Source organism: Pelophylax lessonae, assembly GCF_965119305.1.
Source record: "Pelophylax lessonae genome assembly, chromosome: 5".
Classification (NCBI taxonomy): domain Eukaryota; kingdom Metazoa; phylum Chordata; class Amphibia; order Anura; family Ranidae; genus Pelophylax; species Pelophylax lessonae.
In genome coordinates, this window is record NC_138772.1 from 179411968 (window position 1) to 179425318 (window position 13351).

Consider the following 13351-nt stretch of genomic DNA (forward strand, 5'->3'; position numbering starts at 1 on the left):
CAAAATTCATGAGCAAAAATGCCCCTTTTTTCAATACAATCTATTCATATGGATGTGTGTGCATGTCAGTGTGTTGGGAAAAATCCTACATGCTGCATTTGGGGTTCATGGGTCTTAATTTTGCCACTCAATTCTCAACACAATTCTTCCATTAAACAACTAAAAAGTGTAATATTGTGTCTCACATACAAGACTCATAGGTCACATTATAATGCATTTATTAACATGCATTGTTTAGGTGTTCATTTTCAGTGTGTTTTTAAAAGGCGAAATTGAATATTTGAATGTCAAAATTTTAAGCCAATTATGTAAGTTATAAAATGATGCAGGAGAAAATAAGGACATAAACTGAAAAAGACTGACAATTTTACATCCCATCAATGGAGTAATATCACAGTTAAGTCAACAAGGGAAAGACCTTGACATATGTTGGAAATTAAAGTTCTAAAGCAGAACTCAAATTAAACATCTAAATAAAATGTGGGAAAACAAATGTACAGCTTTAGTGGGAGGACACTATAAGGCCAAGGCTTTGGGGTCACCTCAACACCTGCCCATTGGACTGTGCTGCCCAGTTAAGTTGGCAGTATAATGTCATAAGGTCCTGACCACAAAGGTGGCACTTCCACTCACAGCTTGATTTTGGTATATAGGGGATTATGAAAAGCTCAAAAACAGATTATGAAGAATTAGAATAGTAGTACATAAAAATACATGTTTTTTTTTTTTTATTACATAATGTGACTAAGAAATCTCTAGCTATATATCTAGCTGGTTCATTGCTTTATTATGCAAAATATGCAGATATCAATGCACTCTGGCCAGGAAATTTTACATAAATTATTATAATAAAATTTTAGCCTTATTTAGCTCAGTTGGATACTGGTGTGAGTGAGAACTGTTGCAATTATACTGATACCTGGATAGCAAAGGACAGAAATGGAATGCTTGGAAACTACACAATATTACCAAAAGTATAGGGGCGCCTGCCTTTACATGCAAATGATCTTTAATGGTTTCCCAGTCGTAGTCCGTAGGGTTCAATATGGAGTTGGGCCACCCTTTGCAGCTATAACAACTTCAACTCTTCTGAAAAGGCTGTCCACAAGGTTTAGGAGTTTTTTCTATACGCAGGGGTGTCCAAACTATGGCCCTCCAGCTGTTCAGGAACTAAAATTCCCATGAGGCATTGTAAATCTCTGACATTCACAGACATAACTAGGCATGATTGGAATTGTAGCTCCTGAACAGCTGGAGGGCCATAGTTTGGACATAGCTTGTCTATAGGAATGTTTGACCATTCTTCCAGAGGTCAGGCACTAATGTTGGATGAGAAGGCCTGGCTCGCAGTCTCCAGTCTAACTCATCCTAAAGGTGTTCTATCAGGTTGATGTCAGGACTTTGGTCAGGCCAGTCATGTTACTCCACCCCAAACTCACCCATCCATGTTTTTATGGACCTTGCTTTGTGCACTGGTGCACAGTCATGTTGGAAAAGAAAGGGGCCATCCCCAAACTGTTTCTACAAAGTTGGGAGCATGAAATTGTCCAAAATGTCTTGGTATGCTGATGCCTTAAGAGTTCCCTTCACTGGAACTAAGGGGCAAAGCCTAACCCCACACCATAATCCCCCTCCACCAAATAATTTGGACCAGTGCACAAAGCAAGGTCCATAAAGAGCGAGTTTAGGGTGAAGGAACTTGACTTTCCTGCACAGACTCCTGACCTCAACTCGACAGAACACCTTTGGGATGAATAATAGTGGAGACTACGGGCCAGGCCTTCTTGTCCACATCAGTGCCTGCCTCACAAATGCGCTGGAAGAATGGTCAAACATTTACAGAGACACACTCCTAAAGTTTGTGGACAGTCTTCCCAGAACAGTTGAAGCTGTAAAGGGTGGGCCAACTTAATATTGAACCCTATGGATTAAGACTAGGTGCCATTAAAGTTCATGTGCATGTAAAGGCAGGCGTCCCAATACTTTTGGTAATTTAGTGTGTATATCCATTTGTGCCCATAAGGGCCCTTTCTCATGGGTTGGACTCCGTTCTGATCAGCAGGTGATCAACTCACAGATGCTCTGCTGATCTGAACAGAGCGCGCGGATGACACATCCGTGTCCACTCAGTTTCTTCAGAGTGGACACGGACAGAGCCTGCTCTGCTCTATGGGGTGGCCAGGAGGAAATGGACTGCTGTCCATTTCCACCTGACTACCATCCAATCAGGTCCGCCAAATGGAAAAGGACACATCTGCTTCAGTTTCCCATTTACCCCCACCTGCCCATAGGGATTAATGGACCTTCAAATAGTTCCACCTGAAAAACCGACAGGTAGATCAGATCAAAATGACCATGTGGAAGGGGCCTAAGACGTTCATCTGCCTAGCTGTTGAGAGTTCAAATAAATATTTGGTTTACACACAGAAAAAAAATATTCTTAGCAATAATTAGAAGTATAAGAAATATATTACACTGAAAATATGCAACACAATAAGTATAAGTGGTGTAAACAAAAATTCAAACATGGTTCAAGTATTCCAAAATCCCTTTAATAAGAGCATTAAGCTTTGCCCCATAAAATCTCATGGAATTTGTTCAACAAATCTGTACAAAAATAGTTTCCATTAGTGCAAAAAGATCATTTAGCAGTGCAAAACTATCCATGGTGAACGAGGTCCTATTTAAACAAATTTACAGCTTCTTTATATAAAATTCAAGGGAAAAAAAGTGGCAGGACTATGCTATATAGAGCATGATGAGTGCTGAAAATAAAATATCAACATTTAAAATGTTAGCCCTGTACATTGAAGTACAGACATTCTTAACTATATACAAAAGTGCAGAGCATATTATACTACGGACACACTGAATCGTTACATTGTGTTGTCTCTGATAAGGCAGCATCCTCAATTTTAAAATGCTCACGTGTCAGGGTTTAAAGACAACCAACCATCACTGGGCTTGCTCAATAATCTGGTTGTTCCTTCATGTAGTACAACTATTCCGTAGAAAATATTTATATTAGACTCTTATTTTGGTTTACTCCGTAGGAGTCTACCATGGCCTTAATCAAATACTTTATCTTGAGTCAGGGGGTCAGAGGTCACCTAAAGTCTGACAGGCGCTGCCTTAACAACTCCATGATCTCACAAATTGGCTGTTGAGAAAGACAGCAAATGTCAGATTTTAGGTGACTTTGGAAACTTTGACAAGCTGAAAAGATACTCATTAGGACAAAAACTCCTTTTACAAGATCTAGATTGATCATCTGAATCCTTCCTTCAAAATGTAGTCACTGAGCTGGACACTTAATGCATAAGCTTGTTATAGGTCACCAACTAAGTAAGCTGTAAAGCAAATATTTGGATACCAGAACTAGTATTTCTAGTGTCACATGTGCTATTGAAGTGTCAGGCATAACAGCCAAAGTAAAGGCTTTTTAAGGGGACAACAAAAATAATTTATGAGTAAGCCAGAACAGTCATAAGAAGATTAAACACTATGGGGCAAATTTATAAAGCAGCAAATCTGACATTCAGAAAACATTCTCTGCAGGTGAATTTTCCAGGTACATGTGTTTAAAATGACCATTCTCCAGAGAACGTTTGGTAAAATTCACAGACGTTGCTTTCTAAATAGACCCCTTAATATTCAACTTCTTTCGTAAGTCTATAACAACTAGTTCTCCATCTCATAACCTTAAGCCACACGTCTACAGAAAATATGATATTGCAAGAAAGAGCTTTTAGTCACGTACAGGTTTTGTTAACATCCATTGCGACCAACAGAAATTGTTACAAATTGACTTTCCGTTAAGGAGAAACTGTAGACTTATGGAACATTAAAATAAATTCTACTGTGAGATATTTGTAGGCTGCCACTGCTAAACTCCTAGCTGCTCGACAATCTCTGGCCCAATACATCTCACAACACAGACCCAGAACAAGAATACAGCCTGTGAAAATCAATTACTAGTTTGTATACGTGTTCAGTGTTGAAGCCTCAGATGGCATAGAGCAGAGATAGACAACCTTGGCACTGCAGTTGTTGTGGATCTACAAGTCCCATGATGTATCGCAAGTCTCTTACAGCCACAGTATAGTTCATATTCCTATCGCACACCTTCCTGGTTTGTAGGCTCGTGTGTACTGGGTGCTGAAGCGATCACCAGTTGGCAACTGGATCAGTTACAAGTAGATACATATTTGCCAGCACACCAAGGATCTTGCAAAAGCAGTCCAAAAAGCTTTATTCCAGATAAGATCACATCAGAAAAATATAGTGCAATGTTTCGGAGCCGCACAGGACCCCTTTATCATCACATACCTGACGAAGGGGTCCTGTGCGGCTCCAAAACGTTGCACTATATTTTTCTGATGTGATCTTATCTGGAATAAAGCTTTTTGGACTGCTTTTGCAAGATCCTTGGTGTGCTGGCGAATATGTATCTACTTCTTACAGCCACAGTCCTGATGCCCAGAAACATGATGGGGTTTGTGGTTTCATTACAACTGAAGTGCCAAGGTGCCTACCCCTGGTATAGAGCTTTTCTGGTACTGTTTTAATAACCCTTCAAAGCAGCCTATGCCTTTCAGGGTTAATATTTGTGCTATTTTGTTTCTAGTTTGATACAGATGGCATGCTTTGATAAATGATAATGGTTCTCATTGCCTGCCCCTTTGCACTACAACTGTAACTTATCAAAATCAGCTACAGAATATATCTACAGGCCAGTTACAGCATGGCCAGACCCATGGCCAGTCCATACAAACTCTCTAGGAAAGGACAAAGTTTGAACAGTTCTCATTGGATAAAGCCAAGGACATCATATTCTGTCATGCAACACCAAATGTCTTATGAAGGTAAAGTCATACATTAACACACTACAAAAGTGACCAAACTCTTATAAATGTTGTGAAATGCTGTGCAAAATCAAACAGGAACAAATTAAATCTTCCTGTTAATAAAACACTGTATGTGCACGGATATTGCTGTAATCACATACTTAAAATATTTACTTGTCTGCAAATAAAAAAAAATGTACATGGTCATATCCTCATTATAAATATAATAGCCCCTCTACTAATTCTGAACAGAAGACAAATACATGACTTGCAAGCCTTCATAAATTGGCAGTATAACCTTATTTGTTGGAGCGTTAGACATTCACCATAATTACCAGCACATCTTTCCTACCAGCTGTATCACCATACAAATATGTCCCTTAGCCTTTTTGTCTACAACTAACAGTTGTCTATTTGTATCCAGTATAAAACTGAAAAGGCTTTAAAACCAAAATCAGCCAGTCAATGCACTGTTGCTGCTGTGAAATGTTGTTTCATGTTAAAGAGCACTTGGAATGAGAGAGATATGGAAGCTACCGCTGCAGATTCATTCTGACGCTGGCTTCAATACCAAATTGCCCTGAAACACCCATGTAGCAGGTGAAGCCTGAGATTTTGTTCTGCATATTTGTTCCATATCAAAGGTTCAAATGGTGAAGTCAAGATAAGGATGACAGCTATAAAATGCTAGACCAGCGGCAGCTTCCATATTTCTGTCCTCACAAATTCTATTTAGACAGCAACACTATATGGGATATTTTCATTGAGATGCTGTTTTAGATTAGCCTCTTTCGGACCAAGTCGGGAGTAAGTTAGATTTTAAAAGGCTTTCTAGTAAAGCTTGCCACATCAAGAAATGGTAAGATGTGCATATCTGAACATTCAGGTCACACCTTGCATGCATCTGTGGGTTAGGAACAACAGTTGTTGATACCTTAGCTCCTGAGCAAAATGCAAAGACGAATGCTGCCCTACTATAAATAATGTCAAAGAGCTTTTTACAGCAAAGGACGGTTGGCTCCCATGTAAAAGGGTACCCTACATAATGTGTAGGATTTGCATGGCTGTAATTAAGACGAAGGAGCGAGCAACAGTAAGTGCTGCTATATCCATCCAATAAACAGCTCATCAGTTTGTGTAATATGGAAGGAACTGTAAGGCCCAACAATGGTTTACCACAGGGAAAACAGCAGCAATTATGCCAGATTTTCTAACTTGCCCTATCACTTTCTCCATGGAGATCTGTAGGTTATGACTATCCGAAGCTGCCCAAAAAACAAATATCTCATGTCTTTGAGCATCTTAACCGATTGAAATTTCTGTTACCAACTGCTTTAATTATATACAATTATTTAAATCAAAACAGTTGTAAATACAGAATTCCATTTCTTAACAATGCAGAATTAAACTCATAAGTAGCGCTGGACTGATGACTGGATATGGCAACTGTCAATACGGTGTTAATCGCATGCTACCAAGTAGTTAATAAAATGTGTGGCTTAGCCCTTATAAATACACACCAGCAATTAGAAAACCCTATACATCCCATACATAGCAAAATACCCATGTAAGAAGCCGCTGCTGGAAGCCATCATCTGACTTCAGGCTGCATACGATTTCAAACGCAGAGATATCACTTGACATTGAACAGGTTCTCAGCTTCATTGTCCAAGAACTACTATGCAGCCCAGAGGTCAAAACACTGACAACCATCTGAGGTAGGCTCTCTTTAATTGAATCCAGTACTAAAAAAGTATGAAGGCTGCAATTGCTGAGCTCCTTATGACTGCATATACGACTACATGTGTTGTCTGTCATGGTAAATCCATGGCTTCAGTACTTTCTGAGTCACTAACCTGGAACATACATCTGCAGATCAGCAATTTTGACTTTACTGTGATCTTCCAGTTCTTAATACTTGTTCCAGGTCTGTGACTCAAAGTATTGACATCAGAGAGCACCTAACGTTTTAAGCAGATGATCAGTAATGGCAGCCTTATTTCTAGAAGTTTCCTCTAATATTTGATGGTTAAACTGTGCAGAGGATCCTTAATCACTTGTTACAACTTAAGTAGCTAAATGGTCTTTTATGATTTAGCACTTTAAAAAAAATGTAATTCTGATTGAGCTCCTACTGGGATGTTGATTTCTTAAACCCTATGGGAACGCTGCTTGAAAGAATAACCTATCAAAGTTTCCATCATTCTGAGGGTAGGCTTTAACGTCTGACATTATAAGGAGTTTAACAACACAGTGCAGATTTCATTGTAAACTTTGTGACCAGCACCCTGATGTTTCTGAAGGAAGCAAGTATTAAAACATACATCACTTTCATTTAAAAGACTACTCAGTAAAGCAAAGGTTTTCGAAATACATGGCCCCTGATTTGTGAAAATATGTTACATTTTCATTTGCAAGCCTCATTCTTTTAGCAGCCTTTATACACGAAAACATGTGGTTCTAGCAAAATGTATATAAATAAAACTAGCGGGATATGCTAAAATTAGAATTGGTTTAATACTAAGGAGATCACTTTTTGAATGCAGTGAAATTCTTGCGGATGTGTTGTGGTGTAGAGGTGAAAATGGCCCAATATGCAATATCCTGTATAGATGTCCATTTTACAGGACGTAAGGAGGATCCCTCACCAGACCCCTCATCATCGTCTGTCGCGGGCTCTTGCAAGTCCTCGGGGGCAGCATGAGAATGGTTTGGACAATTCTTGCTGTCAGACACAGTCACTTGTGCTTTAGACCTCTCACCTGAGGTCTCTGAATGATGGACGGGACTCGAGGTAGTTAAGCTCTTGTAAGGAATGTCACCTGTCTCATCTTCTTCAAAGTCTGTGAAGCAGTACACTTCCTCCTGGTCCAGATCTAAGGTTCGGAAGCCTTTGGTAACAACGCCAGGCCTAGGATCCAGGATTCCTCCAAGGTGTGGTTGTGCCAACTGCTGCCATTGATGTAAAGTTGCTGATCCTGGAAAGGCAGGAAAATTGGCGTTCAGTTACAAATCAACTTTATAGTAATACACCTTACAACATTAAAAAAAAGCAACAATGTTCTAATGGTAAGCCTTGCCCCAATTATGACAAGGCCTCACTACAGTTCCTAAGTATCTGAGCAAATTCATGGCTATGTTTATCAATCTCCACTCTGTAATAAATCCAGCTCAAGAGTGGGATTACCAAAATACAGACATAAATAACATTTTATATACTGGTAAAAAAAAAAAAAATAGCTTATATCAGTTGATTTATATTCTAAACCAGCCATTTTCAACTAGGGTTCCTAGGAGTTCCTTGAGCAGTGGTTGACTGACCTCCCATTTAATGGTGGCTCCAAAGTCCTGGGGCCAATGCCATTTGACACAAATGATCTGTCAGTAAGGAAGGTGTTCTGACTACCACTGTAAAGGGGCATAGTTCACACTCGTCACCAATGTAAGGGCATTTTTTTTCACGACACCCAATGAAATGGTTTTAGCAGGGGTTCCCTGAGACCTGAAAACTATTTTTGGAGTTCCTTTGGGGAAAAACTGGTTGAGAAAGACTGTTCTAAACTAACCCATATAAAAATGGGTTTACAAAAATCCACCATGAAAGCTAAAGCGTATGTGTAGTTGAAACATTTTCTTTTTAGTTTTATACAGAATAGGGAGAATTTTTATCTAGAGTAGGAAGAGAATAAAATCCCTGTCTGTGTACTATTTCCTGTTGTGTCTTGGTATGTAGACATACCAAGACACAACAGACGCAACTGGGAGTGAAAATGAACCAAAGTAAGGGTAATTCCTTTCTTATATACGGGGAATTTACTAAAGCTGGAGCACTCAAATTCTGGTGCAGCTGTGCATGGTAGCCAATCAGCTTTTAACTTCAGCGTATTCAATTAAGATTGGAAGCGGATTGGTTTCTATTTCCAATTTTAGTAAATCCAACTCATAATGTCATCTGAACAGGTGTTCTTATTGGAAGATTTCCCTTCTTTTCCCAACATAGCTTTTTGTATTTTCTTATTTTGGATATATATAGATATAGATATATATATATATATATATATATATATATATATATACACACACACATATATATATATATATATATATATATATATATATATATATATATACACATATATATATCATTTTGGATTATTTTATCTCTTTCCGTTTGAGGGATAATGGTCACCAGGACTCCGGGGGGAGGGTGGGGGGGGGGGGGGAAATCCACCTTTCAGAGACACACAAACAGTAAAAAAAAAATAAAGAGTTCTAATCCTTCCCTGCTATGTCCAAAAAAAAAAAAAATTTGACTATACATAAGACCTTAAAGTGGAGTTCCACCCATTTTTGGAACTTTAGATCTTTGTAATCCCCTTTAAAATGGCTTTTACCAATGGAAACTTTTTTTTTTTTTTTTTGCTAGTAAATACCTTAATTTCGGATTTATTCCTCCTCTCCTCACTTCCTGGTCCGATCGGCGATGACGTCATTCGGCGATCCGCAGTGTCTGCTGGGATGTATTCTATTCCAGAAATCTCAGTAGCTGTATCTGTACTGAGCCGTGCCTGCCCCGCCTCTGCCCCGCCTCCTCTCAATGAATTGCATTGTATGAATGTATTAAGGCTGTTCTCTGCCCAGCCTCCGCCCCGCCTCCTCTCAATACAACTCAATGAGAGGAGGCGGGGTGGAGGCGGGGCAGAGAACGGCCTTAATACATTCATACAATGCAACTGAATGAGAGGAGGCGGGGCGGAGGCGGGGCAGGCACGGCTCAGTACAGATACAGCTACTGAGATTTCTGGAATAGAATACATCCCAGCAGACACTGCGGATCGCCGAATGACGTCATCGCCGATCGGACCAGGAAGTGAGGAGAGGAGGAATAAAGCCGAAATTAAGGTATTTACTAGCAAAAAAAAAAAAAAAAAGTTTCCATTGGTAAAAGCCATTTTAAAGGGGATTACAAAGATCTATGTATTCCAACCTATTAAAAATGGGTGGAACTCCGCTTTAAGAAATAATTTACAAATACTTAATAAAAAGAGCAGAACACGTTTTTATCAAACTCAATTACTTTGCATCTTTGATATACAGTAGATATAAATGACAATTTCCAATCAGTCTGGAATATGGAGTATAGCTTCAGGCTTGTTCACACTGAACATGTTACTACGTAGGACCTCTTCACACCAATGTAGTGAATTGCAGTGCAAAGTAAACAAAAAGTCCTGTAGGCTGTATTTTGGTTGTGACAACCTTCATTTTACCATACAAGTCTAATTGAAAGAAACCTTTAAAGCAAAACTAAACTTCACTGCTGAGGCTCAGGGGAATTTTTCATAATGTTCAAGTTAGATCTGCATATATGCATATTATGGCTGGCTTAGAAATGCGCCCTTCCAGCGATGCGACAGCCACGGTCTTCCTTGTTGCTTAGTCACTGCCAAAGACATGTTTGTCTGGTCTTCATCCAAGCTTGATGCCTTTAGACATCATGACGTTAACTTCCACATATGCACACGGGAGTTGCTTCATCCCGGCATCAAGACATGCCAAGAATATACCCTGAGCTGCGCATACAATGCTCAGTGTATAGTGTATGGATATATACCTTATTAAGAACCCCTGATCTAGAGTGCAACTTGTGTTTCCTCCCATTTAAACACACATACAGCAGTGGCAAGCATGATTGATTTTCTATGTTATATATCTACCAATATTTCTAACCATGATGTTAGACATATGTTATATATCTACCAATATTTCTAACCATGATGTTAAACATATGTTATATATCTACCAATATTTCTAACCATGATGCTAGACATACAGTAACAGAATTTTTCTGACAACACAGATATGTCAGGGAAATATGATTTACAGCAACATTATTACATGAATACTAAAATCTTAACACCAAAGCGAAAGTAAGCTAAAAAAAATAAACATAAATCAAGGGATTAACATATAAATATTATTTAACTGGTTTATAAATGTGTGTCCAGATTTTGGATTATAATCAATAGTTTTATATTATTTTATGAGAATCTAAAAGTAAAGCAGATTGACCGTTAGTGTTTGTAAAGGTTGAACATTTTTCTATTAAAATAACAAACATGTTAGGCTTACTGTACCTGCTCTGTGCAAATGTTTTGCTCAGAGCAGCCCCAATCCTCCTGTTCTCGGGTCCCCTACTGGCACTCCTGGCCCCTCGCCCCAACTGAGTGCTCTCAAAGCAAGCTGCTTGCTCTGGGGGAACTTGTGTGTGCTCGCTCCCATGCCGTCTGTGTGTGTCTATGCGACACACAGAGCACTGGCGGTGGCTGACAGCAGAGGGAGCCAATGGCAAGGGAAAGCTTCTGCTCTCGTGCATATCGCTGGATTGGGATCGGGTGTGTATAAGGGGGGGCGCACACTGAAGATTTTTAGGCTTCAAGCCTTTAGAGACACTTTAATTTAAAAAAAATATATACCCCATTTATCAATAGGGATCAAATACTCATCAAAGCAAATATTTGGTCAATCATATATTCATTTCCATTATGTATTTCAAATATTTTTAGCCCACTCCTAATAATCTAATCTATCTTTGACATTTGTAAACTTACTTAGCGATGCTGCTCACACATTCACTTTCTTGCCCATACGTCATACTTATGTGTACAAAGGCACGCCCATATGCACAACTACTGCAGCATAAAGCTGTTCATGTCAATTGTAGTCTGTATGTGGAGACATGCTGCAACTGGGCTGCCTAGGCATTAGAAATACACCAGCAATTATGTTGAACCGGCTCAGCCACCCATGCGCAAGAGTTCTAAGGTATTGCTTTTCCATGTAACACATCAGAAGGATGCAACCACACACTTAAAGGGAGAGTATTATAGATTTCCAAGTAAGCAGATTTACTAAAAAGAGAAATGAACAAAACATATCCTCACATAGTTTATACTTGCCTCGGACCATAGCACCTAGTGTGGATCCAGCTCTCTCCTTCTTCTGCTATCTGAACGAGTCACTTCTATTTTCCCAACACTAGGCAAACCATGGTGACATCGTCCCCAGCACACAGAAGGTGACTGACAACCTGAGATATGTATGTTTCTCTATGAGACTGTGTAGAAGGGTGTCTGCCTGTTCCCTCCACTCGGGTCTCAGATTATACTCAGCTCTGCATTATAAGACAAAATAGTGTAGCACTTTTGTCTTATATTATTTGCAAGTTTTGTATCAAAAACTGTGCCAGCAGCTTTTTTTTACTTTTATTGGATCACAGGAAAACAAAAGCAGAATTTTCTGTTTTAGGTATACTCAGCTCTGTGGCGTGCAGTGTGTGACATCAGCTCCCTGTCCCCTGCCTCCTAGAATCTGAGAAATACCATCTGATTTAGGTTTTTTTTCAAGGTTTCGGAGAAGATAGGGCTGTATATGAACATTTACTGCTTATGCGGGAGGATTTGCTTCATCACTCTGTATCACCTGAGGCTAGTCACTTCAGTGGACTTATGTAGGGGCTTATTATCACATACATACTGATTTGTGATGCAATTGCAAACGATTAGTTTATACTTTATTTATTTAAATACAATCAATCAATATCAAAAATGATCATTTGATTGATCTGTATAACAAATCAGTTGATTGTTTGACACACACATGCAGATATTTGTTTGATGGATGAAAAATGGATTGGAGGGTCTGTTGGTTTACAATTCTTATTCAATTCAGTCATTTTTTTTTTCACATCGAGTAACTGACTTAAAGTATAAGTTCACCTTTTGTAAAATGTTACTCCCATATTCAGGGTGTAACATGTTATGAACGGACTGACCCCTGCACATCCCTGATCCCTGCTGTAACAACTAGCGGGATTCTCCCCCTGCTAGCTGTCACAATTTAACCACTTGCCGACTGCTCACAGTAATCCTACTGCGGGAGTGCGGCTCCCCTGGGTCCAGCGACGTAGACCTACGTCTCTGGACTCCTAGTGGCCTCGGCGGCGTGCTCGAGCACGCCGCCGGAGGCTCGCTCCCGCTGTGTTTAGACACAGCGGGAGTCGGGCCGGAGGAGGAGAGGCGGCGATCACCGCCTCCCTTCCCCGATCGTCGGGGAAAGTGTGAGAAGACCCGCCTGCTTATGTAAACAAAGCAGGCAGATCTTCTCAGTGACAGACAGGGAGAAATCACGGGATTCAGCATAGCTGAACCTGCAATCTCTGTCTGTGTCACAGAACCCCCCCCCCCCACACGTCAGTAAGCATGAGGCATACATTTAACCCTTTGATCACCCATAGGGTTAACCCCTTCCCTGCCAGTGTCATTATTACAGTAACAGTGCAGATTTATAGCACTGATTATTGTAGTAATGTCACTGGTACCCCCAAAAGTGTCAAAAATGTCAGTCAGGGGTCCGATCTGTCCGCCGCAATGTCACAGTCCAGCAAAAAATCACAGATCGCCGCCATTACTAGTAAAAAAAAAAATAAATAAATAAAAATGACA

The 13351-nt window shown here is 39.7% G+C and overlaps 1 protein-coding gene across 13 annotated transcripts in view; it reads right to left on the reverse strand.

Annotated features, from left to right (window-relative positions):
* The window catches only part of TRAK1 (trafficking kinesin protein 1), a 326839-nt gene that overhangs the window by 12905 nt on the left and 300583 nt on the right, over window positions 1-13351 (reverse strand). For 6 of the 13 annotated variants that reach the window (XM_082258142.1, XM_082258144.1, XM_082258134.1 and 3 more), the window contains one exon: window positions 7496-7825. In XM_082258142.1, the coding sequence (XP_082114268.1) occupies window positions 7496-7825 (330 nt within the window). Of the gene's footprint in view, window positions 1-7077; window positions 7826-13351 lie in introns of those variants that run through there. The other 7 variants (XM_082258136.1, XM_082258140.1, XM_082258137.1 and 4 more) reach the window with 3 other exon arrangements.